We start from the raw sequence: 22,689 nt of genomic DNA on the forward strand, positions 1-22,689 counted from the left end.
GGCGCAGTACCCAGAAATTGCAGCACATTGTTGGATTGGTCTGTCCAGATGTTATACTCTGATGTGAATTCATGAAAACTGACAAGTGATGTGTGTCAGTAAAAAGTCTATTCCAACCCGGAACCATCCAATATCCGTGGTAACATTTCATTTTTTATAGACCGGACGCTAGTGATTTAACAAGTTGGACATTTACATGTCACAAGTCCTTCAATGTGCAAGTCAATGCACTTTCTGTAATTTCTATCTTGACAGCAAACTATTTGATAGGAAATGATAAAGTTGTGTTGAAATGAACCACACCCTCTTCCTTAAGAGAAGTGTGTCCCTGTGGGTTTCAAGGGAAGGGTGTCATCAAAGATTAAATGGCATTATTACTAATCAGTCCTTCAATGTACAATGTAGTGCAAGTGTACATGAATGCAGTTGCTGTGTTCATCAAGGTTTGTATATTTTTCATATCATGCTTAGGTGGAATGTAGTTACCGAGTAAAGCCCGGTTCATACTTCCTGCGAATGCGAACCCGATACCAATGTTGACGTCAGACTTAATGTACGCAACAAATGATTCGCAGTAGTTGAACTGTGCTCAACTTTTGCGAAATATTCACCGCGAAAACAGAGATGTGTCATCAAGTTCACGTCGAATTCGCTTCCATTTGCATTCGCAGGAAGTATGAACCGGGCTTAAGACCCTAACTTTGGATGAATAGGTCGGAGTCAATAGTAGAGTACAATGTACATGTAAGATTTGAATGCACTTCCTCATTCAGCTTCATCACAAAACTGTTTTCCAAAGTCAACTTCTTTCAGGCCAGGCAGCCCTTTTTTGCTTTTTTTCTTCCTTCTTCCCTGCACTGGTTAGTACTGGCATATGGACATTTGTGTGGTGACAAACGAATGTTGGTATACCCGTACTGTCTGGTGTAGGGTTTGCTCATCTATCAGCCATGTCAGCCATCGCACCAAGACATTGCTTCTTTATGCTACACTGATAAAGCTCTTCATGCTACACTGATAAAGCTCTTCATCACAACTACTGGTTACCCCTGTACTGCCCTCTGTTGCTGCTACTTGGGATAGCTCTTGTCTACATACTTCTTCCTTGGTGCTGGGCTCATGTATTGTATTATTGCTAGTAGGAGTTATCATCATAGTATCAGAGATGTTGCAGTTTAATTTTACAATGTTATTTTAAATGTATTGTGCAGTGTATCTTAATATTTCAGGTTTGTGTACTAAAGGCAGTTTACCAATAATGCACTATACATGTGTGCAGTACTTAAAGGAGAGTAAACCCTAGAGAGATGTCTCACAGTGGAAACATTGAAATCCTAGGAACAAGCCGTCTTGCTAAATTTCCATTTAAATGAAGTGGACACTATTGGTAATTACTCAGAACAGTTATTAGCATAAAACCTTACTTGGGGACGAGTAATAGCATAAAACCTTCGTAACAAGCAATGAAGAGCTGTTGATAGTATAAAACATTGTGAGAAACAGCTCCCTCTAAAGTAACAGAGTTTTTAAGAAGGAGGTAATTTTTCACAAATTGGATTTCTAGACCTCGGAATTAGAAAATAAGGTCTCGAAATCCAGCATCTGAAAGCACACAACTTTGTGGGACAAGGGTGTTTTTTCTTTCATTACTATTTCGCAACCAATTGAGCTCAAATTTTCACAGGTTTGTTATTTTATGCATATGTTGAGATACACCAAGTGAGAAGACTGGTCTTTGACAATTACCAATAGTGTCAAATGTCTTTTAAAAGATTTCATGTTTAAAAAAAAGTGTGTTTTTGTTGTTTTTTTTTGGGCCATGCTGTAAAGGCATCAAAATGCAGACAAATTTGCCCTGATAATAAGAGTAGGATTTGAATAATGGTGGATGTTGATTGCAATACTGTACAATATCTCAGCTGCCAACTCTCCCTGTAGAATCATCTACAGAAAAGTCTTTGAAAATAAAACAATATTATCTCTATGTCCTGATGAACAAGTTTAAAAGTCTCCCTGATTTAAGATTTAATGGAAGTTTGTTCCCTGATAAATGTAATTCTATATCTCCCTGATTGATGTACATATTCTCTCAATTGCAACATGCAAATGGACGGTTGGCAGTTTTGCAATGTAATTCATATTGACTCAATTGCAAAATATACTACATGTATGTGACAGTATTATCATTATCAAGTATGGTTATTTGTAGCGTATGCAAGTCAGTGATTTTAACTCAAATGGAGGTCCAATTATGTTAGGTATTGTAGTACACAGTGTACAAACGCTTAAACTTTCAGAGTCAGTATTTGTGGTTTATATTGATAGTCAGTATTTAATTTAACTCTGTGAGTGCTTCCGTTATGATGAGAAAGAGATGAAGCAAGGAATTGATAATACATTTAGGAGTATTCTTTGAGTAGTCTAGAACATCACCTACATGTACATAGGTACAATAACCATTATGTATCTCACTACTTGTTTCATTCTTGAAATCATTAAGAAATTGTACTTGTTTGATCTTAGCAGTTAATGTTTGATCTTATAGCAGTTAATAGTTGAAGTAATGAATGTAAACAAATAAAATGTAAGTGATGTGTAATGGTTTATTTACAAATAATTCCAGTAATGTCTTAGCATTGTGTAACAAAATGGAAAGTTACTGTCTTTATTATCTTGTCTTAATCCCAAATGATTGGAAATTTCTGGTCTTAAAGGCAGTGGACACTATTGGTAATTACTCAAAATAATTATTAGCATAAAACCTTACTTGGTGACGAGTAATGGGGAGAGGTTGATAGTATAAAACATTGTGATAAACGGCTCCCTCTGAAGTTACATAGTTTTCGAGAAAGACGTAATTTTCCACAAATTTGATTTTGAGACCTCAGATTTAGAATTTGAGGTCTCAAAATCAACCATCTAAAGGGTGTTTTTTTCTTTCATAGTTATCTCCCAATTTTGACGACCAATTGAGCTCAAGTTTTCACAGGTTTGTTATTTTATGCATATGTTGAGATACACCAAGTGAGTAGACTGGTGTTTGACAATTACCAATAGTGTCCAGTGTCTATCTCTTTAACAAATATGACATGACAAGTAAAGTTAATGTTGAGTTTGATGGATTCTGTATTTGCAGGCAGCATCTATAATGGCAGACACAGAGACGGGCAATTTACAATTGGTGAAAAGCAGTGGAGATTTCACTCTCATGTTATGGGGAAATCTGACCAAGAATCCACGGTACAATTACTTTCTCACTTTTATGGAATGTTACAGTTGCACAAAGGACATAATGGTACTCATTGAAATTTAGGTCACAAATCTAATTTGAGCCTCCTCCAATTATTTACTATACATGGTAAACTATAAATCATAAAATCTGTTAAAGACAGAGACAACCAACAAAGCGTTTTGGGTTTTTTAATTGATAATGTATTATCTTATCATATTCAGATGGATGTTGCACTTAGAAGGGACATTTTTATTGGAAGGAATCTAGTCATCGTAGTAACTTGTTCACACCAAGTGGCTGGTTTTATGTTTGTGCTCAAATCTATTAAAGCTTCAACAATTTAACGTTTGCATTTCAGTGCATGAAATATTTTCATTGCGTCAAGGCATCTTAACACAGAGAAGTGATATAAATGTATCTCATTTGACAACCTGTATTAGTAAGATAAGCAGACCGTTGAGTTAGATCTTAAAGTCATTGTTCTTAGCTTTATGCTTCTTAAACAAAGTATTTTTATGTTTTCTTTTAGCTTCAAGTCATTTGAATTTGAGGAGGAGAAGTTCATGTTTGAATTGCCCAAACAGTTGGCCCTGTCAGATATAGCAGTCCGAGTGATCAGGACCCAGTATGATCACTTCTCCCAACAGTGTAGAACCTTCCTTGCCAAGAAGAAGAAGAAGAAGTCAATAACTCCAGTAGAGGTTCATCCTACCTTGGAGGAAGAGCTAAAAGAAGAAAAAGGAGATGCATCTAAGACTGGAGATGAAGATGAAGGGCAAGACATTGATGACAAACAGGTCAGTATTCATCTCATCCTACACATGTACAGAAATCACAGATAGAAAACATGACATGTCAGTAGTGTTCATTATCCCCAGGGTTTCAACATTGTTAGCGTACAGAGAGTACCTTTCCCTCCCTCGCATGAGTTCTTATCAAAGAGTTGTATGTGTCAGTATTAATGTGCATTAGATGTGCATTTACTATCACATCATAACTAACCTGCAGCCGATTTCACGAAATGCTAGGATTAATTCTAACTCAAGCTAGGACGAGTAACCCGTCTTAACTGGGGATGGGTTCAATGCTATGTATTTGGATACAGAACTGACCCAGTCTTAAGTCCTAAGATTAATCCTAACTTGGGAAGAGTTTGGTGAAATCGACGGCTGCATCCCTGTTAGTGCTGTCTTTGTATGTAGTTTATTTTTCGTGTTCGGTACGTTGATTCGACGTAGTTGTAGATGTTCCATTACCCCCACTCCCACATCTCACTTTTTTGTTTGAAAATAATGAAAAGTTTGGATTGTCTCTAAGTTTTTAAGAACCACCAATGCAGACTTTAACACAGGCCAAATCTTATAGCACAAATTACATGTAATAGGTAATACCTGGTACAAAGCTATTCTTGTTTTTTTCTAACCTCCTCTGATTTGGTTATTACTTGGTTACAATTCAACCTTAAAGCCATTGGACACTTAAATGGTAAACAGTATTGCCACACTTCATGTATCACAACTGATATAAAAAATAACAAACCTGTGAAAATTTAGGCTCAATCGGTCATCGGAGTCCGGAGAAAAATACGGGGAAAACCCACCCTTGTTTCCGCACGTTTTGCCGCGTAATGACATGTGTTTAACATAAATCCGTAATTCTCGACAACCAGAATTGATAATTGTTTTAATGTTTTCTCGAACAGTAAAGCATTTCATGGAATAATATTTCAAGAGAAGTCTTTCACCATTACCTTCTGTAAACCCTGTAAGTTAGTTGTAAATCTGTGAACTTTTTTTGTTTTTCTGTGCCTAAAGTGAATAATGGCCTTTAACTGACTCTTGTAAGTGTTTGTTGTTATTTAATGACAGAAAGAAGAGGAGTCATCAGTTGTACAGGAGGAAACTAAAGATGAAAATGATGAAGAGAAACCGACAGCAACACCCTCCAAGACACCCCAACCTGAACAACCTGCACAAACAGGTTGGTACACATAAACCCTACAGTCATTATGTAATTCACACTGCAGGTTACACTAATGGTAATTACTCAAAAACTTACTTGGTAATAATTTAAAAACGGCTCCCTCTAAAGTAATGTAGTTTTTGAGGAAGAAGTAATTTTCAACAAATTTGATTTTGAGACCTCAAAATCAAGCATCTGAAAGAAAGCAACTTTGTGTGACAAGGGTGTTTTTTTTCTTCCATTATTATCTCACAACTTGGACGACCAATTGAGTTTAAAAATTCACAGGTTTGTTTGTTTATGCATATGTTGAGATACACCAAGTGAGAAGACTGCTCTTTGACGACTACCATTAGTGTCCACTGTCTTTGACACTCAAGATACTTTTCAATGAAGGTGTTTAATGACTTTGGGAAGATCTGAAGAGGTTTAGTAGAGAACCCTTGGTTTGATAGAGTCATATGCTGAGATTAAGTTCCTTGATTGTCTACATAAATTGTCTGTCTCACTATAAAGATACTGACAAAAAATGGAGACCACTGCCAATTCCCATGTTGTATGATAAACTTGGGTGTGATCCCTGGCTCTACAGATGTTATAGGTCAAATGGCTTCTGACTGGCACCCCAAATCAAAACTATTGACCTGCAGCATTTGGGGTACATAGCTCAGTTAGTGAAGCGCTTGCATGTTAATCTGGAGGTCGGAGGTTCAAGTCCCATTCTAGTCAAGTTCTCTGTTCAACCCCCAAATTATACTGTAATGAAACGACACTGTAACAGATTGCTCTATAAGTGTGTGCATCTTGTGTTGTTGTTGTTGTTGACAGAGTTGGAAGAAGACCAGGAAGATGAGCCAGAAGAGGAGTATGATCAAGAAGATGAAGATACTGTAGACCTCCGAGCATATCAAGTCCTAGGAGGAGTCAGTCATCTGGATCTATTGTCTTTACCACCACAACCTAAACAAGTCAAATCATGGATTATGACACAAGGTATGTACAGTAGTAAACTTTACAATGTATATTGAAAATAACAAACCAAGTTTCTTGTTACTCTGGATTCAAACTGCTCCCAGTTTAATGACTGTTTGATTTTCCTTGTAAGGCAATAATGTAACTTGTAAGAAGTAACGTCAAATGAAGATTACATAACCTTTTTCTAGAAAATGTTAAATTAATATGTTGTTACTGTCTACTTGTTACATGTACAAATGATGACTAGGAAAGATGACGATGACAGCAAGTGAAGATGCACTTTGGTTCTAGTAAACAGATGGTATGGGATTTGTGCTATGTACAAATCCAGCCACACTAAATATACTGAGGTTTTTGTCATCTGAGAGATGTAACTCTGCAGCTTATCCTCTGCGCAGAAAAAGTCACAAAGACAAAGACAGCTAAATCTCACAGCTACATGTACATGTAGTATGTTGAAGGCCTTTTGTTATAGTCAAGCAGTTTAAAGCTAAGATGAATTTAACCTGAATGAATTGGCTTGAACTAGACTAAGCTAGCCTTAAGCTGGTTAATGCACTAGGGAGACATAAATTTATATTACGCACTCCAATTTTATGTGACATTTCTTACAAAATCAGATGAAATTTCATTATAGGTTATTACAATTCTGAAATATTTGATACCCAATTAATGTTGAATAATAAAAGATGCCATTGTTAATACTAACAGCTGTTTTAAAACATACAAAGTACAACATCTATCCTCTCTGGATTTTACAATAACAATATAAAATAAATGTATTCCTTGTAAATATGTAGAAAGTAGCTTCACGGGCTGGAAAGTACAAAAACTTGGAATAACTTGACATAAATTTAAACTAAACCCCACTCTATCGATAAGGAAAACAAGATACATGTAAACTGTATTATGACTGATGATATTGGTCCACCCACCATCAAACTCTCTACCTTTTACTTATTCCATTGAACTCACTTCTTTGTTTTAAACAAAGAAATGGTGTGATAGTGATTGATTGAGCTTTTGCAGATGTGTTAAAGAAAGGAAATTTCCAATGTAGCAAAGCCATCCTTAATTGTGCTTGTCGATCTGGTGGAAATGAAGGGTAATTGCCTGTGGGTTGTCAAGTAACTGTAGTCCATTTGCCTATGGTTGAGATAGGATAGTGTTAATTGCAAATAGACAAGTTCCTGTGTTGCTGAATGAAGTCCCCCCATCTGTGGCCTTACCATGACTTGGCATGATCCTTCTTGATGGATTCAATTACTCTATGATATTACCACAGTGTTGACTGCAGTGACTTGGATCTTACAGTCCCATGGGTAGTTACTGCGTGATACGGCATTGTGACAAATCCTCCTTACTGTATGACATAGTCATGCTAGTAATGTGAAGTCATTGTTGCAGCTGTCCTTGCCAATAGCTCTTCAATTAGCATACTACTTAGCTACTTCCTCTGTGCTTGACTCATACACAACTTACTCTCTAAACTCCTTGGTAAATGTCATCTCAACAAACCACATGTAACATCAACTCACTGCTCCGCCCTAACCTTGAAGAATTACCCTGGTTTAATTGATTGAAGTGCTGACTTGAAACCAATCATAGTATTAAGTTATTGAATCTTTTAGCTTGCTGTTTAGTGTTGCACAGATGGCGAGACTGAGCAGTAATATTGATGTTCCTTACTATCCACTGAAACTTAGCATGGATACAACCCAACACATACACATTCCAACATGTCTTTGACTACATTTGAACAATGATTCCTCTGAATGACTATGTTAATTGTGAGACATGCCAGTTCAAACAAATTCAGTTGCTGATCATTAGTGCAGACTAAATACCAGTGTTGTAACTACAAGTACGTTATATGAGATAACACACCTCTTGCTTGTTTTGTATTCTGGTTGGCTGAAACACGGTCACGTGGGATGAACTAATATAGGCCAGTGATCGCGCGCGCGTGTTTTGCGGGAATAGTACCAGAGCGGGCAATAGTCTTATACACATATTGACTGGCAACGATGTACATTAACTAGTATACGTCTATTCCCACAATGACTTTGAGTGACCAGGGCCGAGGGAATTAGGCCCCTCTTCTGGTCACTCACAGGCCCGAGGGGCAATAGACGTATACTAGTTACCAGTCAATATGCTAGTCAATATGTGTTTTATAACACAGCTCGGTCTTAAAATGTCGAATAAGAACAGAAAAAGGAATTTTGTAGTTGTTGTTCACGGTTTAAGTCAAGAGAGGGGGTTGTTACCGCGGGCACTTTTTGCAAAGACTAGTGCACGCTCTGGTACTATTCCCGCAAAACACGCGCGCGCGATCACTAGCCTATATTAGTTCATCCCACGTGACCGTGTTTCAGCCAACCAGAATACAGAAAAAGCAAGAGGTGTGTTATAATTGAATATAGTGCCCGTGGTAACAACCCCCTCTCTTGACTTAAACCGTGAACAAAAACTACAAAATTCCTTTTTCTGTTCTTATTTGACATTTAAGACTGGCATAATTTGGTAACTAGTGTACGTCTACTCCCCCTTGGGCCTGTGAGTGACCAGAAGAGGAGCCTATTTCCCTTCGGCCTACGGCCTTGAGAATTAGGTCGCTCTTCTGGTCACTCAAACTCGTGGGAATAGACTTATACTGTAGTTACCTCGTTCCAAGTCAATATGTGTATACTACTGTCTCTTATATCAGTTTAACACAAATGCAGTATCTCCTAAAATAGCATACATTACACATGAGTTTGAAAGTGTCCAAGTCTCGCTTAAATAATCTATGTACAAAATAACCTGGATGTACAGAACCAATAGGTGACGAGATACACATGCATGTACAACAAATTTGCAAGGAGCATTTTCATGCCGGATATAACGTTGTTGAGCTGTTGTGATGGAATGTCATGACATTAGCATTAGAAGAAAACACATTGGATAAAACCACTTGTTGTCTATAAAAAAGTACGTTTTCTTAAAGATCAATAAAAAGAAACTTGAAAACTTAAATGTTGCTAGAATGGACAGGTTGATCATTTTGGTATTTTCGTTGATTGTGTGTTACGGGAATGTAGCTTGAGACATTGTGGTATGAGATGTGCATTGTATATGATAGCCAGGAAACTGCAATTAGGAACCTATTACAATGTGTGATATTGCTTTGTTTTGTTTCTACAGTATCTGATGATGAGTTGAAGAAGGTTGCCTATCCTGCTACTGATAATCGACTAGGTCAAACTCTGTCAGGTACAATGACTATGGGTCAGACATTAGACCCTAAAGCTTTAGCCAATGCTGCAGCAGCTACTGAAGCATTAGGTGCACCACCTATTGGCATCAGCTTCAGGTTAGTTTCATTCCATACACTGGGTATGTTAGGTTAGCTTGATGAGGTCAACCTGGAACAAGTTCAATTTGGCACATATAGTCGAACTGTGGTTGACTACTAACCAGCATTAACATAGATGCACTCACTCGAACGACTCATTTGGAAGTCTAGTCAACCTTCCGCCCTTTTTGCTGTAGTGTCACTGGTTCCCCTCTGCACTTTACACATGTTAGAATAGAACCTGCTGTTGGGACCAGTGAGGAAACCGTGGGCTCGAGGCTGGTTCCACAGTAGTCAACCAATGGTCGACCAGCCTGGGTTCGAGTGCAAATGGTCAACCTTTAGTTAATCATTGTGCACACTCGAACTTGCTCCTGGTTGTGCTCATCATACTACAAGAACAATTTGAACTTTGACTTACTCTAACATTCATTATGCATCATGTGACAGCCAACCATAATTACTTTTGAGTGTGTGCATTAAGCCTTAAACTCTTTGGGTTTACAAGAATACCACAAACTCATTGTTCTCATGCTAAACTGCAACATTAACATATTTCACAAGCTCAGGTTCATACAGACAACCTTGTCTTTTGTAAGAAAAGACTTACAGCTTAGAAAGTAACTTGTTTGAGGTTGTAAGCATTTAGTAAAACCTCTTGAAAGTGTCTTGCTGAATAACTCAGGCATGCAACTCTTTATTGATAATAACTGCATGTATTTGTGTATGGTTGACAGGTTACGTGATGATGTTCTGTACAGTGAAGAACCACAGATGGCTTACTGGTGTCCGGACAGGAAACAATGGAGACTGGATGGCTTCATTGATATAAAGTACAATGATGGTAAGTTATCCGATAATACTCGTATATGCCCAATAACACAATCCAAATATAGGCACAATAATACAATCCAAATATATGTGACCCATAATGAGGAATATCGAGTAAAGTCTCGTTTCGTGTAATTTGACACCCAACATAATCATAACACAAAATTATTGAAAATTATTGAATTTTTTTAATTTTGAATTTCTGCACTTTTGGGTTGCCTAAATCTTGATTAAACTTACTATGGTCTTACCTTTTCGTCAAAAGATTAATAAAGATGTAAAAACAGATGATTTCTGAGCCATGTTGTTGTCGTAATTATCCAAAATGTCCTAAAATAACTCCCATGAGACAGCGAATATTCATTGAAATCACGCATTTGCAAGCCGCGGATACTTGCATAGCAACTTGCATAGCGCCGCCAAGAGAAACTAATGGAAAGGTCCTAACCTTAGCTGTCTAATTCTAACGACAGTCACGACATCACACGACGGCATAGCATGTAACGAGGGGTTACAAAAGGAAGCACTATTCCGTAAGTTAACCTTCTCATTAAGAAATTCGCGTCGCGAGATTAGTATGGCTCACTGACCGAGGCGTCTGTTAATCCATGCAGCGTGAGAGGCCGAGCCCCGACGCATACCACGTGATCGCTAGCTGGTAATGTACCACATGTAGCATACAACACGCGGTACACCATGTCGCGGTACCACATTTCGCGGTTACCTCGCACTGCATATGTGTGTGTTATAAACTTTATAACATAACAGTTGAATGTTTATCTAAAATCGGAAAACTAGTGTATAATTTTCATCATTGTTTCTTGGTTTATCAAAGTTGAATTATTTCAAACCCAAATAATTCTGAATGTTAAAGGAACAATCTTTCAGTTAAACTTCGTGTTGGGTAAGAAATATCGCTAAAATCATGAGAAACATGCACGGGAAAATTGCGAATGTTCCCTGGTCTTCAAGCCGAGTATACATGTACCTGGGGGAATTACGTGATGGATGCATCGCTGACAACTGTCCTTGCTCGGTTTTGACGGAACAAAACTCGCATTTCAAGTTGGAAATATCGCAAATTGCTCTAAAATTCCAGGTAAAGATTGTCAAATTTATTTTTGTAAATCGTCTACACATTATAACTTAACTTCTCATTGGTTAGTTAGTTAATTTTGTTAATTTTGTTTGTCTGACTGCGGGGGGTTAAAAATCAAATTTTTTCATTTCGTAAACAAATATTATTTTAATGAGTGTGTAAGATGTCGCGTTTTTAAAACTAATTTTTCTGGCGTTTATGATTTCCAAAACGGGTCATTAAATTAAGCGTCAATGTCGTCGCAAATTCCACATTATTTCAGACAGGAAGGTCGTATAATCTTGATTTTTATTTTATTTAAAATATTATGATTTGCTTGTTTGGATTAGTATGATAAACGCGAAAATGAAATTTACTTGATGTTCCTCATTATGACAGAGCGAGTCACATATAGGCCCAATAATACAATCCAAATATTGTAGAAATAAACAACTCACTTGTAACGACCAATGTTCAGCTGATATATGTCACAACATAATTTTTGTCAAGACAAAATTAATATTTTAACAAGTAGCATTTTCTAGAACTTGTCCAAATTAATAACTGGGGTCTTAAAAGCTCCCATTTCTATCATGAAATAGTGGATGCTTCATAATTTTCCCATTTGTGGTGCTGTAAATCATATGCTATTAATCACTGGCATACTATATGAACTAGAAAGAGAGTGCAGTGATTAGAAGCCTAGACAATAAGATCCCTGATTGACAAGGTTGTACTTCATCACGACACTTCAACATTGTTTCATTACTTACCCAGTTTCATTCAGCAATTCTTATTTTGAAACATTTGTGTCTATTACCATTTGTAGAAACACGAATACTATCTTTCAAGACGATCAACTTTGGACCACTGGCATGTCTTCAAGATAAACACATCAATATGCCATTCCAATCATGGGAGTTACGCCCTCTGGCTCTGAATCATGTTAGGTTTACTGTTATGGCAGCAATCATTGAAGCAGAGATCGAAGTCAAAGTAAGTCGTAACAAGATGTCTTCGCTCTTTTTATTTCAAACTATCAACATTTGAAATACTTGGCATGTAATCTTCAGTAGTTTCTTTTGTGTTTAATTGAAGACATTAAAGCCACTGGACACCTTTGGTTAATGTCAAAGACCAGTCTTCTCACTTGGTGTATCTCAATATATGCACAAAATAACACTTGTGAAGGTTTGAAGTCAATTGATCGTCAAAGCTGCGAGATAAAATGGAAGAAAAAACACCCTTGTCACACGAAGTTGTGTGCCTTCAGATTGCTTGATTTCGGGACCTCAAAATCTAATTCTGAGGTCTCGAAATCAAATTTGTGGAAAATTACTTCTTTCTCAAAAACTATGTTACTATTATTTGCTCACCCAATATTTGTTGTATCTGCTTACCCAATATTTGAAGTTGGTCTCGGGAAAACCTGCCACAACTTGTGTCAATTTGTGTGGAAGAGAAAAGTAACTCGGCAATACAGTGAGTTTGGCAACCGCTGAGATAAGTAATGGGCATAGTAACCTGACTGAGCTAGTTATGGCAACATAGGAGACACTCAACCTGATGAGTTGTGATTAGTTATCGAAGGATACCAGCTTTGCAGTACGGAAAACACATGGCTATGTGTTTTGTGGGTGGAAACATTACAAAAAGATACTCACTGAAACAAATAAAAGAGACAAGTGTGTTAAACCCTCAACTTGGAAGGTTTTTTCAGGTATTTCTTGGAGTCATTGATTGAACAACTACCTTTTTTACTGCTGTACATGTATGTAGTAACTGATTGATATATCTTTGCTATTTCAGGGTTCATTGTGTTGTTTTAGGCAGACATCAGACAGCGATGTAAAGCCAGAGTTGAATAACTTGAAGGACAAATGGATGACACTTAAACAACTAATGAAGGTATGATTGACACAACCAAGTGAGTTACATTAGGCAAATGGGTATTGGCTAAGGCATACAACCAAGTGAGTTACATTAGGCAAATGGGTAATGGCTAATGCACACAACCAAGTGAGTTACATTAGGCAAATGGGTATTGGCTAAGGCATACAACCAAGTGAGTTACATTAGGCAAATGGGTATTGGCTAAGGCATACAACCAAGTGAGTTACATTAGGCAAATGGGTATTGGCTAAGGCATACAACCAAGTGAGTTACATTAGGCAAATGGGTAATGGCTAAGGCATACAACCAAGTGAGTTACATTAGACAAATGGGTAATGGCTAAGGCACACAACCAAGTGAGTTACATTAGGCAAATGGGTATTGGCTAAGGCATACAACCAAGTGAGTTACATTAGGCAAATGGGTAATGGCTAAGGCACACAACCAAGTGAGTTACATTAGGCAAATGGGTAATGGCTAAGGCACACAACCAAGTGAGTTACATTAGGCAAATGGGTATTGCCTAAGCCACACAACCAAGTGAGTTACATTAGGCAAATGTGTAATGGCTAAGGCACACAACCAAGTGAGTTACATTAGGCAAATGGGTATTGCCTAAGCCACACAACCAAGTGAGTTACATTAGGCAAATGGGTATTGGCTAAGGCATACAACCAAGTGAGTTACATTAGGCAAATGGGTAATGGCTAAGGCATACAACCAAGTGAGTTACATTAGGCAAATGGGTAATGGCTAAGGCATACAACCAAGTGAGTTACATTAGGCAAATGGGTAATGGCTAAGGCATACAACCAAGTGAGTTACATTAGGCAAATGGGTAATGGCTAAGGCACACAACCAAGTGAGTTACAGGTACATTAGGCAAATGGGTAATGGCTAAGGCACACAACCAAGTGAGTTACATTAGGCAAATGGGTAATGGCTAAGCCACACAACCAAGTGAGTTGCATTAGGCAAATGGGTATTGCCTAAGCCACACAACCAAGTGAGTTACATTAGGCAAATGGGTATTGCCTAAGCCACACAACCAAGTGAGTCACATTAGGCAAATGGGTATTGCCTAAGCCACACAACCAAGTGAGTTACATTAGGCAAATGGGTAATGGCTAAGGCATACAACCAAGTGAGTTACATTAGGCAAATGGGTAATGGCTAAGGCATACAACCAAGTGAGTTACATTAGGCAAATGGGTAATGGCTAAGGCATACAACCAAGTGAGTTACATTAGGCAAATGGGTAATGGCTAAGGCAAACAACCAAGTGAGTTACATTAGGCAAATGGGTAATGGCTAAGGCACACAACCAAGTGAGTTACATTAAGCAAATGGGTAATGGCTAAGGCATACAACCAAGTGAGTTACATTAGGCAAATGGGTAATGGCTAAGGCACACAACCAAGTGAGTTACATTAGGCAAATGGGTAATGGCTAAGGCATACAACCAAGTGAGTTACAGGTACATTAGGCAAATGGGTAATGGCTAAGGCACAGAACCAAGTGAGTTACATTTGGCAAATGGGTAATGGCTAAGGCATACAACCAAGTGAGTTACATTAGGCAAATGGGTAATGGCTAAGGCACACAACCAAGTGAGTTACATTAGGCAAATGGGTAATGGCTAAGGCACACAACCAAGTGAGTTACATTAAGCAAATGGGTAATGGCTAAGGCATACAACCAAGTGAGTTACATTAGGCAAATGGGTAATGGCTAAGGCACACAACCAAGTGAGTTACATTAGGCAAATGGGTAATGGCTAAGGCACACAACCAAGTGAGTTACATTAGGCAAATGGGTATTGGCTAAGGGTTATGTTATCAACCTTTAATACACTAGTTTGTTTTTACTATAAGTTCTTGGAAAGCTAGTCAACTTGAATGAACATCAGGTCCTAGAGAATGATGTTGTGTCTTTTCAAGTATGGTTAAGGCCCACCTTATTCAGATCTCAACACCTCTTGATTATGGTCATCACAAATTGGAGCTGTAGATTCTATGGCAGGTGTTTGGCAAGAAGTTACAAAGAAAACAACAATATGAATGGTTGGATTGATTGAAGTGATTGAATATAAACAGACTGGAAGATGATTTGATTTGAATAATGGTTGTTCTTGCAGGCAATGATCAAAGCTGGAGTCAATCTATTCCCTGATGAAGATTCTAAGAAGTATGTCAGTATTAATGAGAAGGTACAGTGCTATTCATATACAATAGTCAATAATAATAATAATAATATTGAAGTCTTATATAGTGCACGTATCTACCAAACAAGGTACCCAAGTCGCTGAGTATATACAAACTTTCAGAAAGAAAGGTTATTGCAGTGATGGATTCTGAGACCCAATCAGTTAGCACCTTATCAGGGTTGACAAGGTGCTATGGCACATACAGCAGCCACAGCCGGGAACATTGGGGCGAACCCCTTCTCTTTTCGATAAGTGTACTGGGTTCTTTTACATGCAATACACTACACATGGGACCAACGGCTTTCAACCCATCCGAAGGACAAGCAATGGTTAAGTGCCTTGATTAAGGACACAAGTGTCACGGCTGGGGATTCGAACCTACACTCTGCTGATCAGTAACACTAGAGTTTGAATTTGGTGCTCTTAACCGCTCGGCCACGACACTTCCAGAGTCATAATAGAGACTTATAATGTGACACTCCTGGCACAGAGAACACTTAACTACAATCTGAGAAATATATACAAATAAACTGATGGTAAAACAACCTATTAAAGCCATTGGACCCTTTTGGTAAACAGTGTTGTCCAAGGCCCACACTTTGTGTACCACAACTTCTATGTCAAATAACAAACCTGTGAAAATTTAGGCTCAATCGGTCATCAGAGTCGGGAGAAAACAACGGAAAAAACCACCCTTGTTTCCGCGCATTTCGCCGTGTCATGACATGTGTTTAAAATAAATCCGTAATTCTTGTTAACGAGAATTTATATTGTTTTGCTGTTTTCTCAAAAAGTAAAGCATTTCATGGAATAATATTTCAAGAGAAGTCTTTCACCATTCCCTTCTGTAAACCCTGTAAGTTATTTGTAAATCTTCGACTTTTTATTTTTTTTTCTGAACCGAAAGGGTCCAATGGCTTTAAAAGAGAAGGGTTTGAATTGGTTCATCAGGCATAATGTGTCCCCTACTTTCGTCTGATTCCCGATTATGTTGCCCTTGCATAATTTAGAAAAACTGTGATTAAATAACTTGAAAAAATCTATTAAAGTACATGTAGGCAAGCCCTTGTACTAAATAGAATTGTCCTGCTGTTTCCTAAGGACCAAATATCGTGCCTTTTCTCAGTTTGATATCACTTATTGTTAGCTGAAAAACACTCTGCATCCGTGTTCCCATCCATACAATATGTTGTTCTTAACTCTCAACAAAACACGATTAGCCATTCAGGATTGGTTAATAGCTGTGCGATATGTATCTTTGTTTTTGTACCCAACCCTTTATCATCAATATGACCTTGAACTTTGGGGGGGGGGAACCCCAGCTGCCATGTTTACATCTTAAAAGAAGGGCATCGTATTACGGACTTGGTTATGTCATGGTTTGTTACCTTTTTCAAATATTTGTTTAATCTTGTGTGTTAGAGGTTGGTAGTTTGTAATGGCTGAAGCAAGTTCATTTATATGATTAGAGGCACTGGACACTATTGGTAGTTACTCAAAATAATTATTACCATAAAAACTTACTTGGTAACAAACAATTGAGAGCTGTTGATAGTATGAAACATTGTCATAAACGGCTCCCTCTGAAGTAACAAAGTTTTCTAGAAAGAAGTAGTTTTCCACTCGTGTGACAAGGGTGTTTTTTCTTCCATGATTATCTCGCAACTTTGAAGACCAATAACGTTAAAGGTTTTTTTTGTGTGTGCATATGTTAAGATACACCCAGTGAGAAAACTGGTCCTTGACAATTACTAAAGGTGTCCAATGTCTTAAAATTACTCAAAAGTGTTCTGACACGTTACATTCATCAAATGTGTATAACTTTGTTATTTCAGAATACAGTTATTGAAGATTCCATGTATCATCAAATGGCTCTGTCTGCGTCTCACTTTGCTTTCTCCTGGAGTAAAATGAACTCAGAAGGTGGAGCAGACAAGGTCATAGTTCAAGGCTGTCAGAAACTCATTGATGAGACTCCTCATGATGTAAGTAGTTTTAAGTGGACTGCAATTCTTCAACTCAAGCTAGCTGGGCCTAATTTCGGAAAGCTGCTTAGCACAGAAACTTGCTTTGCATGACATTTCTTCCGTGATAAAAACAGGTTTACCGACCAAATTTCCACATGATTTTCAGGATAAGCAAACAACAGCTGAATATCAGTAACAAGCAATATGCAACAAATGGATTTTGGTCGGTTATCCTGTTTTTATCAAGGAAGAAATTTCATGCTTAGCAAATTTTTGTGCTTGGCAGCTTTATGAAATTGGGGCCTGTTGAAGGAAAAAAAGTCCATCAATGGATCAAGCAGACATGTGCCTATTTGTGAAACATCGAGCACTGAACCCAAACAATACAAATTAACTATAATTAACAAAAATATGACTGCCATAATTTTGCCGATATAAACAATTCAAAGTAAAGTTGTAATTGGTATTGATGGATGGATGTGTCACCGCCAAACAAACTTACTAATAATCAAAATCTTTTTAAAACATTGCAAATAACATAATACTAAGAACTAAAGCAATCATTGGTTATTAACATTATTAAAGCAATCATCAGTTATTGACATGATTAAACCATTTAACCTGAGGTGCAGCTGTAGGCACGAATGTACTTGTTATATTGTCATACTTTTAACGTGATTTCTAGCTGAACTAATTGCATGATTTGCTAACATAGTACATTGTTTAGATGCTTGATTGTTGTCTTTTGTTGTTTTGTTGTTTTCAAGAAACTTGATGATGACAATGAGAAGGTATATATCTAAACTTGTATCACATGATCTAGCACCAAAACACATCACTTTAGGAACCATAGACTCCATTACTAGCAATTGCAACTTCTATTCTTGGGAAACATTGTAATGACATCACACATTCACAACACACATCTGACATTGTCACCGTAATGTATACAACCTGAATACCTGAAAAGAAAAGAAGTAAAAAAAAACCTTTATAAAAAACAAGCTATAAATATAATTGTATTCCTTGAAAACATTCCCAACACATATTTCAATGGTCATGACTAAAGTGTGTATCTTTATACAGCACATGTGGGTGAGAATGAAATTGAAATTACAGAGCCAATAACATTGTCCTTCCTATGTATGACCAATCCTGTGAAGGAGTCTGTAGCTTTGTTTTAATAAGGGATTCAATGTGTGGTGAAGACGTTTTCAACGAGTGGTTTAATCCCAACGAGGCCTGCTTCTTGATCATTTTACCGAGACAAAGTCTTTTTACTGGTCATAAACAAAGGTTTATACACACCCACGTGACGCACACTCCACCAATAGGAAAAGCGAAACTGTCTGAGGTATTTATGAATTCAGATTGTAACTACGTGTATAGTGTTATTCACACATCCATGTTTACAAACAATACACACATCAATAAGATACACCTGAGACTTGTGCATAAATCCCTCTTGCATTTAAATCCCTCTTTTTATCCGTCGTTTGTAAACACAAATATGAAGGGAAGACTGTCAAAACACTTCAATTCCTTTTTGAAATGTCAGTGGTTGCAATCGGTAGCCAGGCACACCTATCTGCACAGTGAGGAATCATCACATACTATGTACCATGTTGAAGGACCTACAGTGTATCGTTGTCCTGTCTTGGTTTTGCACTGCTTTTGTAATCTCTGAAAATATTGAGGCAGAGATTTCCTTTCTTTTCTCTAGTTGTTTGTTGTTACAATTGTTTTGATTTTGACTTTGACTTTGTAAGCATACACCAATGTCTATTTGTAGTTTCCTCTCAATTTGTCTTAAATCTATTCTTACCAGTGTGGTTTAGATTGTATCATTACCATTTTCACGAAGACACCAGCTTGTCAAGAGTCTTAAAACATTGTTTGGAGATATTCTTGTTGAAAGGGAACCTAAATTGAAACCCCAAACTGTGCTGCAGTATGAAACCTTTAGCTTCCTCATGTCGCGTCCTGTAAGAATGCAAACTTATTATTGATATGATAATCGTAACAAAAATGTTTGTTTATTAACATAGTCAATCTTTTTGTGAACACACTTACATAGTGAACAGTGCCGGTTTCCTTGTTAAAGGGCTATCACATCACATGAATGTTGACATGCAAGTCTGTTAAAGGCAGTGGACACTATTGGTAATTACTCAAAATTTTATGAGCATAAAACCTCGCTTGGTGACGAGTAATGGGGAGAGGTTGATCGTATAAAACAGCTCCCTCTGAAGTGCCATAGTTTTCGAGAAAGAAGTAATTTTCCACGAATTTGATTTCAAGACCTCAAGTTTAGAACTTGAGGTCTCGAAATCAACCATCTAAATGCACAGAACTTCGTGTGACAAGGGTGTTTTTTCTTTCATTATTATCTCGCAAGTTCGATGACCGATTGAGCTCAAATTTTCACAGGTTTGTAATTTTATGCATATGTTGAGATACACCAACTGTGAAGGCTAGTCTTTGACAATTACCAATAGTGTCCACTGGCTTTAATAAAAAGGCAAAAGGTTAATCTACTTGTAGTACGGTTCACTATGTCCCTCTCTTCATGAAAATGTAAAATGCAATTATTGAGAAGAATTCTCACTTTTACAAAATCGAAATGAAAGGCAAACACTCTAAAATGTGAAAACGATGATTGTTAACAAACTATGGCAATCTCTTTTTGAAAACGTTGAGGATAAACCTGTCTGACTGTGTTGCGTGTGTAAGGTTGCAATGTGTGTTGAAGTACCCCATGCATACACTATGGCTACTATGAGGAGTTGTATTGCTTGCATGACTTATTTGCAGTGTGTTGTTCATGTCGCTTGCTGTGTTTGATACACAAGATGTGTAATCCTGCTAAAATTACATTGTTCTTTTTTTGTTTGCATTACATGGCTGCCTCTACAAATAGAATAAGGTATGAGCACATTAACTATCTTCTAACTGACATGACCGAACATCACCTTGATATCAAAATTAATGTTATTAAGAATAGTCAATGTTTTCAAATTGTTTAGTATTACTATCTTTTAATTATTGAATTTGTTGAACTATTTAGTTGTATTTCTTTTGACACACCCACTGTTAACAGACCCACACAATTTAATTCAACACTTTAAAACATTGAAAATTCTGAGTTGTCCTACATGTGTTTAAGTAAAACTTAAACACATTATTTGTACACAACAATTTCAGCATTATCATACATCTTTGCAGGCCATTTAATAAGGCTTAATGACTTGTGATTGTAATTCAGATAACTCATTTAATTATAATTTTGTCAATCATGGTTTAGCTGCATAACCATTCAAACACATAATAAACAATTTTCATCTTTGGGGGGCAGGCAAGTCGTCACGGTATGTTGAATTAATGAGTAATTAACTGTTTTTCTTTGTGAAAAAAACTGTGCGAACGGTGGTTATGTGCAGCAGGTCAGGTACAAACCACTGTTTTGCTACAATGGGGATCTGAGAAAGTATCCCAGCGGTCTGAACACCACCCACACTCTTAATGACACAATCGTCCTATCCACTCCTTCGGTCACTCCAAATATTATACACATAATGAATGTTTATGAGTGCAATGGTGCGAATATGTTCATGAGTTGAAAGATGGAACATTCCAGCTTTCAACGCATGAACATATTCGCACCATTGCACGAATGAAAAACATTCATTATTTGTTTTATATAACATCCAAGTAGATCTTTGTCATTTTGATTGGAAGATACAACTTTCAAAACAAACAAAGCGAAGGCGTACAATTCTTAACTCTGAAATTATACCCGTTTCTCTTTGGGTCGGCCTGTTGGATTCAACAGGCACGATGTGCGTTCTTTACAGCTATTTTGAGACACGCAGAAGCCGAATGCTAGTAATTTTACTACTTGCAGTAACACTGCTGCGTTACCAAAGACACGCGCACGCAGTGTCTGAGTGATGTTTTTACTCAGCTTTTTCATTCCATCCGAAAAGTACTATTGCACGCTGCACTAGTACTTTTTGGATGGAACGAAAAATCATGGTGAGTGACTCAGCGTCCAATGGTACTTTTATTTGCTATCGCGTGACGGACAATCCTCCAATCAAATGGCAAGGATCTGCATGGGTGTTATATAAATCCACCCAGCACACATCTCAGTCACAATGAACAACATGGATATAATAAACTGACACTGACCCAACCCATAAAACTTGTATCATTTTATTTTGCAAACCTATGGTATTCAAGTCAACAGTCTTAATATGTCACTGAATAAGCCATTTGCGTGTTTGATTTGAATATTGTCTGGTGCAATGACGTGCTTGATCACAAGTTACCACTTAAATTTGAATTCCCCATACTATAGAGACAGTTCTATGTCAAATCGTTCAGGGCAAGCTTTTGTATAGCAACCTCCAGATTGTAAAGGTCATTAAGGGAAGTCCCAACTCACACCATTGTATTGTTATGAGTGGTTGCCCGTCATTCTATTGTATGACTTGAAATGTTATGATAAATGTGTTGTTTTGTATTTAGGATGAATGGTCGTTGTTGATGGTGAGTAAACAGCGAGCAATGAAGCTAAGAATCACCGAGTATGATAGTGAATTCTCTGAAGACTACGCAGATGGATCTCAGGTAATCATCTCTCACTCAAATTTCGTTTTAAACATTGTTTTAAGGGATTTGGGTACTTTTTTTTAAATGTCCACAAATTTACATTATACTTACACGATTTGAAGATGATTATAGTAGAAAGCTTCCCTTAAAATATTACTTACTGAGGTGCTGTAGTTTTTGAGACATGAGTAAAACAAGTCACAAAACAATTTTCTTCTTATTTTACCATGTAAAAACGTATTAACCAGTGTTGATATTATACTATAACATACCATAACTGGTTAATACATTTTTTACATGCTAAAATTGAGACAAAAATGATTTTTGTGACATTTTTTTATACTAATTTCTCAAAAATTACAGCACCTCAGCAAGTAACATTTCAAGGGAAGCTTTCTACCACCATTATCTACAAACTGTGTAGGTTTAATGTAAATCTGTAGACATTGTGTTTTGTGTTTCAAAAAAGTTCATCTACCCTTTAAAAATTTCAAACTTCCGCACGTCGGATTATTTGTATATTATATGCAGACCAATTTTCCCATGACAGTCCCGCTTTCTGAGTTTTGAAGACCCTGGATTTCCAACTTTCCC

At 37.2% G+C, this 22,689-nt stretch overlaps 1 protein-coding gene across 2 annotated transcripts in view; it reads left to right on the top strand.

Annotated features, from left to right (window-relative positions):
* LOC117305076 (protein CASC1-like) overlaps nt 1-22,689 on the top strand; it is a 39,778-nt gene that overhangs the window by 16,164 nt on the left and 925 nt on the right. The window contains exons 7-18 of one of the 2 annotated variants that reach the window (XM_033789803.1): nt 3,137-3,240; nt 3,762-4,029; nt 5,101-5,212; nt 6,023-6,187; nt 9,356-9,524; nt 10,244-10,350; nt 12,245-12,411; nt 13,225-13,323; nt 15,446-15,517; nt 17,350-17,499; nt 20,402-20,407; nt 22,012-22,113. In XM_033789803.1, coding sequence (XP_033645694.1) covers nt 3,137-3,240; nt 3,762-4,029; nt 5,101-5,212; nt 6,023-6,187; nt 9,356-9,524; nt 10,244-10,350; nt 12,245-12,411; nt 13,225-13,323; nt 15,446-15,517; nt 17,350-17,499; nt 20,402-20,407; nt 22,012-22,113 — 1,521 coding nt within the window. The remainder of the gene's footprint in view (nt 1-3,136; nt 3,241-3,761; nt 4,030-5,100; nt 5,213-6,022; nt 6,188-9,355; nt 9,525-10,243; nt 10,351-12,244; nt 12,412-13,224; nt 13,324-15,445; nt 15,518-17,349; nt 17,500-20,401; nt 20,408-22,011; nt 22,114-22,689) is intronic. The other variant, XM_033789804.1, reaches the window with a different exon arrangement.

This window comes from Asterias rubens, chromosome 22 (genome assembly GCF_902459465.1).
Source record: "Asterias rubens chromosome 22, eAstRub1.3, whole genome shotgun sequence".
NCBI classification, from domain to species: Eukaryota; Metazoa; Echinodermata; class Asteroidea; order Forcipulatida; family Asteriidae; genus Asterias; species Asterias rubens.